This window comes from Thalassophryne amazonica, chromosome 15 (assembly GCF_902500255.1).
Source record: "Thalassophryne amazonica chromosome 15, fThaAma1.1, whole genome shotgun sequence".
Taxonomy (NCBI): Eukaryota; Metazoa; Chordata; class Actinopteri; order Batrachoidiformes; family Batrachoididae; genus Thalassophryne; species Thalassophryne amazonica.
In genome coordinates, this window is record NC_047117.1 from 6,267,630 (window position 1) to 6,277,140 (window position 9,511).

The 9,511-nt window shown below is 44.7% G+C and overlaps 1 protein-coding gene across 1 annotated transcript in view; it reads left to right on the plus strand.

Moving 5' to 3' along the window:
* Positions 1-9,511, plus strand: part of LOC117525758 (B-cell receptor CD22-like) — a 46,577-nt gene that overhangs the window by 12,631 nt on the left and 24,435 nt on the right. Inside the window, exon 7 of the mRNA XM_034187692.1 lies at positions 2,318-2,523. Within this exon, the coding sequence (XP_034043583.1) occupies positions 2,318-2,523 (206 nt within the window). The remainder of the gene's footprint in view (positions 1-2,317; positions 2,524-9,511) is intronic.

Consider the following 9,511-nt stretch of genomic DNA (forward strand, 5'->3'; position numbering starts at 1 on the left):
ACATGCTTCATATGTTGTTTTTTTTTCTTTTTGTGTGTGTGATTTTTATTAAAGAAGTTAGCAGGAGTAGACATTAAGGGGTCTATTTTTGATGTGTGAAACAGAAAGTGTGTGATCACACCTTACACAGTGTGAAACCTTGGTGCAAAAGTACTCAAATATAAAACAAAACAAAATCACCTAATTACTCATGTGTTTGTGTCATGGACATAATATAAAAATCTACCAGAGTGTCATTTATCATTACTTTCCAATCGCAAGTTCATCACTTCTTCTTGCTATTAAAAGATTGGAGCATGTGATTAATGTTTGTCATGAATTTTTGTGCCAAAATAAGGGTTGTTATGCATCTTAATGGTATTCTATAAACTACAGCCTGACTGACATCAAGGTTTTGGGAGCTGATACTGATATTAGAGAGCAAAAAAAAATTAATGATGCCAATATATATATAAACAAAAATGCCAATGATTCCTAACATTTCATTATCAAGACTTATGACAAACAAATGTATTTTATTATGAATAAATATAACCAACAACTAACTAATATGGATTGTGCTGCCTTCACTTGCTATGAGGTCGTTGTGCCGCATCACACAGCATTTGAATAAAATAGACACCTCGCCTATTTTGGCTTCACCTAGCTGTTGTCATAGCGACCACTTGTTTCTTGTCGCTGTCAAACATTCACTCGTATTTAAAAATGAATGGCAGCCCTGACACTTTGTCTCCATCTGTTGTATCTAATGTGACCAATGGGTGATGGGGGTTCCAGCTACGCTTGACAGCATTGTAAACAATGCTGTCAGAATGCCCTCTGCTGGACAAACTTTGTGATGACACCATTTCCAACAGCCAAAGTGTTTTTTTTTTCCCCTGCATTGTTTATTCAGTAAAATCACAGTTTTCATATCAGCAAAACTAAAGCTGATACTGATATAGCTGTGAAAGCTCACATCGGCTGATAATATCAGCCAACTGCTATATCGATTGGGCTGTATTACTAACTGTCTACATCTTCAATTCAAACCACGTTTGAAGTCGAGCATCTCTTTTTCACAACACTTTGGAAAAAATAGCATATTTATCCACACAATGTGTTTGTTTTCTATGTATGAGTTTAATGCTTTCTGCCATATGATGGGTCAATCCATAAGAAATCAGTAACACACTCCACAAACAAGCCCCAAACCTCCAAGGCTTATAAATGACGCTAACGCGGAAGTGAACAATCTTGCAGATCCCTGAATGGCTACTTGAGGCTTGCTTCAAAAGCAAGATACTGCCCACAAACCCTGATATTAATATCCCCAATTTTAGAAGACAAATAAATATGTTTAGAGCCTGGTATATATATATATATATATATATATATATATATATATATATAAAGTTTTGGTCTCTACAGCTACTTTCCTCCTAAATGGCAACTGTACAGAGACTGATAAAGACAAAATCCTCATCCGATTAAGATATTTAAGGCATAAAGTTATGAATAATTTGGGGCGTGTTTGCGTTGAGTGACAGCTAATGGGTGCTAGCGAGTCGTGTTCAAGGCCTCGCTAGCAGAGGCCGCTAACCCTGCTTGTTAGCTGCTGTGGACTGACTGTGTTTGTCCTTTCTGAGCATTTTCTAAATAAAAATACCTGTGATAATATGGCGTGCTGTGTGTTTAACTGTCTAAAGGGACCATCTAAGAAGTTGGTAGTCCAGTATGTGCACTGAGTGAAATTTTTAGCATTATTTGTATGTTAACACCATTAGCAGGTATCCATAGCTTGGTGTCATTAGGTCCACTGTTGGTGTCGCTGTTACTGAGGTATTATGTTTGCCAAACATTATCATACCTGTGACAAGCAACCCATTATGAAACCCGCCACCCAGTCCACAAAAATAAACATGAATCAAACAGCTGAGCAAAAGCTGGTCTGTTAGCCTGAGCTTGTTTTGGAACTCCAAGATGAGGAGCAAATTCAGGTTGGCCTTTGTCCCACCCAGGTCACAATGATCTTGCCCAATTTTCACCTCTTGGTTGGCTGGGCATTAGGAGGAGTTAAGTGCTGCTAAGATGGCGGCATCCAGAGCTGCCCCACTGGAGTTTAACAGAGGGTTTGTTCAGTACACACACACACACAGTCCACGGTCTTAAAACAGCTGAACAATCACTTCTCCAATTTAAAAAAAATGGGACACCACAAACAAAATGCTGAGGTAATTCCTACAATATTCACACGAGGTAAATCTCTTCAAATTAAAGCAGTCTATATGTGTCCAAATATTTATGGTCCTAACTGTCAATGGCCTCTGGCCACCAGCTTGTTGAGGATCCAGAGTACGAGAACACATCAGTTGCTGCACAGAGGTCACCAGCAGAGCAGCAACACGATGTTTTCTACGCCAGCGTGCGTTTCACCAAAAACCAGGCCGACGCTCTTTACTCCAACACCACAGCGGCTCAGCCACGCCCACAACGCCAGGACGAGGAGACCATGGAGTACAGCACCATCAACATCAGCAGAGGGTGAGAGGATGAGGACGCAACTAAACTAATGTTTACTTCACTCTGTTCAATAATAAAACATAATAACTTGTTCTGATTTTCCTTTTACAGAAAATGTGAGGAAGCTGTGGAGGATCCTGATCCGCTGTACAGCACGGTCACCAAAACATGAGCAACTCTGACGTCTGCCTGGATTTATCTGATTGCTCAAAGGAGGACTCCCACTGATCCAGAAACATTAGCTTTTTCAAGACACATTATGTGTGTGTGTGTATATATATATATATATATATATATATATATATATATATATATATGTACAGTGTGTGTGCTGGTGTTCTCCGTTTTAAGCAGCTGTTTTAACAGTCAGATGACAGATTTACAGACTTTGTGCTTATTTGAAATATAGAAAAGTGTAAATATGTTTCTAAAACTCAACGCCGATGTGCTGCTGTTGTTTGTTGCATTGCCACCACGCTATGACCCTACGGTCAGATTAGTTGCAAGCAACAGAAGCAAAGTGATGAGTTGCCGCTCATTTAGCACAATTACAATGAGCTTGTTGCAGCAACAAAAAGACAACAGCCACTAAATTTGGTTCTGTTAAGCAGCTAAACGTGGAGTTAAAAACCACAGAGACAGTGTCAGGTTTCTATTCCTTTGTGTACATTAACGGCAAGTAACCACAAACTGGCCACGCCCCAGGAATGCCAATCCACTGATAAATGCCAACTGCTTGTTGCCCTCATTAGTACCTGTTGTGACCGTAGTGTGAGAGACAGCTTGATGACTCAAACCGTTTTAAAACATTTGGAGCTGCCATTTGAAACAGTGGACTAACTGCTCATCTCATCAGTGCTGATTTATCAAAAATACTAGAACAGAACATCTCATACCAGTGCTTCAATAATACTATGGCCCGGTACAGAGCCGTACTACAGTCTGTATACAACAAACAATTTTTTTCATTATTTTTGCAAACAAAATATTTATATTAGTAACAATAGTGTGTTTGTGAACGTGGATTAAGTGCACACAAACTGAAAAGTTGGTTATTTATTCCCAACTACTGCCAGATGTGACAGTGTTCTCGAGCAAGGCATTAAATAACTAGAAGGTTTTACACTAATTCATGTAAACTAATTCATTCTGATTCAAACGCTTGTGTTCACACAATATTTATATAAAGTAAGTCCCTTCGGCTGCTCCCTTGTTTGCACTCGGGGTCGCCACAGCAAATCCAAGTTGGATCTGCATGTTGAATTGGCACAGGTTTTACACCGGATGCCCTTCCTGACGCAACTCCACATTACATGGAGAAATGTGGCAGGGGTGGGATTTGAACCCGGAGCCTTCTGAACACACAATATTTATATAATATGTAGAGAGAGTGTGTGAGAGTGAGAGAGAGAGAGAAAGTGTTCGTGTGTGAGAGAGAGAGAGAGAGAGAGTGTGTGTGTGAGAGAGTGAGAGAGAGAGTGTGTGAGTGAGAAAGAGAGAGAGAAAGTGTTTGTGTGTGTGTGAGAGAGAGAGAGAGAGAGAAAGTGTTCGTGTGTGTGAGAGTGTGTCTGTGAGAGTGTGTGTGAGAGAGAGAGAGTGTGAGAGTGAGAGAGAGAGTGTGTGTGAGAGAGAGTGTGTGTGTGTGTGAGAGTGAGAGAGAGTGTGAGAGAGAGTGTTTGTGTGTGTGAGAGTGAGAGAGTGTGAGAGAGAGAGAGAGTGACAGTGAGAGAGGGAGTGTGTGAGAGAGAGAGTGTGTGTGAGAGAGAGTGTGAGAGAGAGAAAGTGTTTGTGTGTGTGAGAGTGAGAGAGAGTGAGAGAGAGAGAGAGAGAGAGAGAGAAAGTGTTTGTGTGTGTGTGTGTGTGAGTGAGAGAGAGAGATAAAGTGTTCGTGTGAGAGAGCATGAGTGAGAGAGAGTGTGTGTGAGAGTGAGAGTGTGAGAGAGAGAGAGTGTGTGTGAGAGTGTGAGATAGAGAGAGAGTGTGTGAGAGTGAGAGAAAGTGTTCGTGTGTAAGAGAGAGAGAGAGCGTGTGAGAGTGAGAGAGAGAAAGTGTTCGTGTGTGTGTGTGTGAGAGAGAGAGAGAGAGAGCATGTGAGAGTGAGAGAGAGAGAGAGTGTGTGTGTGTGTGAGAGTGTGTGAGTGTGAGAGAAAGAGAGGAGAGAGTGTTCGTGTGAGAGAGATAAAGTGTTCATGTGTGTGTGAGAGAGAGAAAGCGTGTGAGAGTGAGAGAGAGAAAGTGTTCATGTGTGTGAGAGAGAGAGCGTGTGAGAGTGAGAGAGAGAGTGTGTGTGTTTGAGAGAGAGAGAGAGTGTGAGAGAGCGCGTGTGAGAGTGAGAGAGAGAGAGAGTGTGAGAGTGAGAGAGAGAGAGAAAGTGTTCGTGTGAGAGAGAGAGAGAGTGTGTGTGTGAGAGTGAGAGAGAGAAAGTGTTCGTGTGAGAGAGAGTGAGAGAGAGGGAGAGAGAGAAAGTGTTCGTGTGTGTGCGTGTGAGAGAGAGAAAGTGTTCGTGTGCGTGTGAGATAGAGAGAAAGTGTTCGTGTGTGTGCGTGTGAGAGAGAGAGAGAGAGTGAGAGTGAAAGAGAGAGTGTGTGTGAGAGTGAGAGAGAGAGAAAGTGTACGTGTGTGTGTGTGAGAGAGAGAGAGAGCGTGTGTGAGATTGAGAGAGAGAGAAAGTGTTCATGTGTGAGTGAGAGAGAAGTGTGTGTGTGAGAGAGAGAGTGTGAGAGTGTGAGAGAGTGTGTGAGAGTGAGAGAGTGTGTGTGAGAGAGAGAGTGTTCGTGTGTGTGTGAGAGAGAGAGTGTCTGAGAGTGAGAGTATGAGAGAGAGCGTGTGTGAGAGTGAGAGAGAGAAAATGTTTGTGTGTGAGAGAGAGCATGTGTGAGAGTGAGAGAGAGAAAGTGTTCACGTGTGTGTGTGAGAGTGAGAGAGAGAGTGTGTTTGTGAGAGTGAGAGAGAGTGTGAGAGAGTGTGAGTGAGAGTGAGAGAGAGTGTGAGAGAGTGTGTGTGAGAGTGAGAGAGAGAGAGTGTGAGAGAGAGAGAGAGAGTGTTCGTGTGTGTGTGAGAGAGAGAGAGAGCACGTGTGTGAGAGAGAGAACGTGTTCGTTTGTGAGAGAGAGAGAGAGAAAGTGTTTGTGTGAGAGAGCATGTGTGAGAGTGAGAGAGAGAGAGAGAGAAAGTGTTCGTGTGTGTGTGTGTGTGTGAGAGAGAGAGAGAGAGAGTGTGTGAGAGAGTGAGAGAGAGAGATAGTGTGTTTGTGAGAGTGAGAGAGAGTGTGAGAGAGCGTGTGTGAGAGTGAGAGAGAGAAAGTGTTCGTGTGTGTGTGTGTGAGAGTGAGAGAGAGATAGTGTGTTTGTGAGAGTGAGAGAGAGTGTGAGTGAGAGTGAGAGAGAGTGTGAGAGAGTGTGTGTGAGAGTGAGAGAGAGAGAGTGTGTGAGAGAGAGAGAGAGAGAGAGAGAGAGAGTTCGTGTGTGTGTGAGAGAGAGAGAGAGCGCGTGTGTGAGAGTGAGAGAACGTGTTCGTTTGTGAGAGAGAGAGAGAAAGTGTTTGTGTGAGAGAGCGTGTGTGAGAGTGAGAGAGAGAGAGAGAAAGTGTTCGTGTGTGTGTGTGTGTGTGAGAGAGAGAGAGTGTGTGAGAGAGTGAGAGAAAGTGTTCGTGTATGTGTGACAATGAGAGAGAGAGCGTGTGAGAGAGTGAGAGACAGAAAGTGTTCGTGTGTGTGTGAGAGTGAGAGAGCGTGTGAGAGAGAGTGTGTGTGTGACAGTGTGAGAGAGAGAGTGTGTGTGAGAGTGAGAGTGTGAGAGAGAGAGAAAGTGTTCGTGTGTGTGAGAGTGAGAGAGAGTGAGAGAAAGAGAGAGAAAGTGTTCGTGTGTGTGACAGTGAGAGAGAGAGAGTGAGAGAGAGTGTGTCTGAGAGTGAGAGTGTGAGAGAGAGAGAGCATGTGTGCGAGTGAGAGAAAGTGTTCGTGTGTGTGTGTGAGAGTGAGAGAGAGAGATAGTGTGTGTGTGAGAGTGAGAGTGTGTGTGAGAGTGAGAGTGTGTGTGAGAGTGAGAGAGAGTGTGTATGAGAGTGAGAGAGAGAGTGTTCGTGTGAGAGAGAGAGTGTTCGTGTGTGTGAGAGAGAGAGAGAGCACGTGTGTGAGAGTGAGAAAACGTGTTCGTTTGTGAGAGAGAGAGAGAAAGTGTTTGTGTGAGAGAGCGTGTGTGAGAGTGAGAGAGAGAGAGAGAAAGTGTTTGTGTGTGTGTGTGTGAGAGAGAGAGAGTGTGTGAGAGAGTGAGAGAAAGTGTTCGTGTATGTGTGACAGTGAGAGAGAGAGCGTGTGAGAGAGTGAGAGACAGAAAGTGTTCGTGTGTGTGTGAGAGTGAGAGAGAGAGAGCGTGTGAGAGAGAGTGTGTGTGACAGTGTGTGAGAGAGAGAGTGTGTGTGAGAGTGAGAGTGTGAGAGAGAGAGAAAGTGTTCGTGTGTGTGAGAGTGAGAGAGAGTGAGAGAAAGAGAGAGAAAGTGTTCGTGTGTGTGAGAGTGAGAGAGAGAGAGAGTGAGAGAGAGTGTGTCTGAGGGTGAGAGAGAGAGAGATAGAGCGTGTGTGAGAGTGAGAGAAAGTGTTTGTGTGTGTGAGAGAGTGTTCGTGTGTGAGAGAGAGAGCGCGTGTGTGAGAGTGAGAGAGAGAAAGTTTTCATTTGTGAGAGAGAGAGAGAGAGAGAGTGTTCGTGTGAGAGAGAGAGCGTGGGTGAGAGTGAGAGTGTGAGAGAGAGAGAGAGAGAGTGTGTGTGAGAGAAAGAAAGTGTTTGTGTGTGAGATAGAGAGAGAGAGAGCGTGTGTGAGAGTGAGAGAGAGAAAGTGTTTGTGTGTGTGTGAGAGTGTGTGTGTGAGAGAGAGAGAGATAGTGTGTGTGTGTGAGAGAGAGAGTGTGAGAGTGTGAGAGAGTGTGAGAGTGTGAGAGAGTGTGTGTGAGAGTGAGAGAGTGTGTGTGTGAGAGAGAGAGAGTGTTCGTGTGTGAGAGAGAGTGTCTGAGAGTGAGAGTGTGAGAGAGAGCGTGTGTGAAAGTGAGAGAGAGAGAAAGTGTTCGTGTGTGAGAGTGAGAAAGTGTTTGTGTGTGTGTGAGAGTGTGTGTGTGAGAGTGTGAGAGAGTGTTCGTGTGTGAGAGAGAGAGTGTTCGTGTGTGAGAGAGAGAGAGATAGTGTTCGTGTGAGAGAGCGTGTGTGAGAGAGAGAGAGAGAGAAAGTGTTCGTGTGTGTGTGTGTGTGTGAGAGAGAGAGAGTGTGTGAGAGAGAGAAAGTGTTCGTGTGTGTGTGAGAGTGAGAGACAGAAAGTGTTCGTGTGTGTGTGAGAGTGAGAGAGAGAGCGTGTGAGAGAGAGTGTGTGTGTGAGAGTGTGTGAGAGAGAGTGTGTGTGAGAGTGAGAGAGTGTGAGATAGAGAGAAAGTGTTCGTGTGTGTGAGAGTGAGAGAGAGAGAGAGTGAGAGAAAGAGAGAGAAAGTGTTCGTGTGTGTGACAGTGAGAGAGAGAGAGAGTGAGAGAGAGTGTGTCTGAGAGTGACAGTGTGAGAGAGAGAGCGTGTGTGAGAGTGAGAGAGAGAGCGTGTGTGAGAGTGAGAGAGAGAAAGTTTGTGTGTGTGTGTGAGAGAGCGTGTGTGAGAGTGAGAGAGAGAAAGTTTGTGTGTGTGTGTGAGAGAGAGAGTGTTCGTGTGTGAGAGAGAGAGAGCACGTGTGTGAGAGTGAGAGAGAGAGAGAGAGAGAGAGAGAGAGAGAGAGAGAGAGAGAAAGTGTTCGTGTGAGAGAGAGAGCGTGGGTGAGAGTGAGAGAGTGTGTGAGAGAGAGAGAGAGAGTGAAAGAGAGAGTGTGTGTGAGAGAGAGAGAGAGAAAGTCTTCGTGTGTGAGATAGAGAGAGAGAGAGCGTGTGTGAGAGTGAGAGAGAGAAAGTGTTCGTGTGTGTGTGAGAGTGTGTGAGAAAGAGATAGTGTGTGTGTGAGAGAGAGAGTGTGAGAGAGTGTGTGTGAGAGTGAGAGAGTGTGTGTGTGAGAGAGAGAGAGTGTTCGTGTGTGAGAGAGAGTGTCTGAGAGTGAGAGTGTGAGAGAGAGCATGTGTGAGAGAGAGAGAAAGTGTTCGTGTGTGAGAGAGAGTGTGTGAGAGTGAGAGAGAGAAAGTGTTCGTGTGTGTGTGTGAGAGTGAGAGAGTGTGTGTGAGAGAGAGAGTGTGTTTCGTGTGTGAGAGAGAGAGAGCGCGTGTGTGAGAGTGAGAGAACATGTTCGTTTGTGAGAGAGAGAGAGAAAGTGTTCGTGTGAGAGAGAGCGTGTGTGAGAGTGAGAGAGAGAAAGTGTTCGTGTGTGTGTGAGAGTGAGAGAGAGAGAGAGCGTGTGTGTGTGAGAGTGAGAGAGTGTGTGAGAGAGAGAGAGAGAGAGAGTGTTCGTGTGTGTGTGTGTGTGAGAGAGAAAGTGTTTGTGTATGTGAGAGAGAGAGAAAGTGTTCGTTTGTGAGAGAGAGAGAAAGTGTTTGTGTATGTGAGAGAGAGAGAGAGAGAGCGCATGTGTGAGAGTGAGAGAGAGAGAGAGAAAGTGTTCATTTGTGAGAGAGAGAGAAAGTGTTCGTTTGTGAGAGAGAGAGAAAGTGTTCGTGTGAGAGAGAGAGAGAGCGTGTGTGAGAGTGAGAGAGAGAAAGTGTTCGTGTGTGTGAGAGTGAGAGAGAGAGTGTGTGTGTGTGAGAGAGAGAGAGAGAGAGAGAGAGAAAGTGTTCATGTGTGAGAGAGAGAGCGTGTGTGAGAGTGAGAGAGAGAAAAAGTGTGTGTGTGTGTGTGTGTGTGTGTGAGAGAGCGAGAAAGTGTTCGTGTGAGAGAGAGAGAGCGTGTGTGAGAGTGAGAGAGAGAGAAAGTGTTCGTGTGTGAGAGAGAGCGTGTGAGAGTGAGAGAGAGAGAGAAAGTGTTCGTGTGTGTGTGAGAGAGAGAAAGTGTTCGTGTGTGAGAGAGAGAGTGTGTGTGTGAGAGAGAGAGAGAGAGAAAGTGTTTGTGTGTGTGTGTGTGAGAGA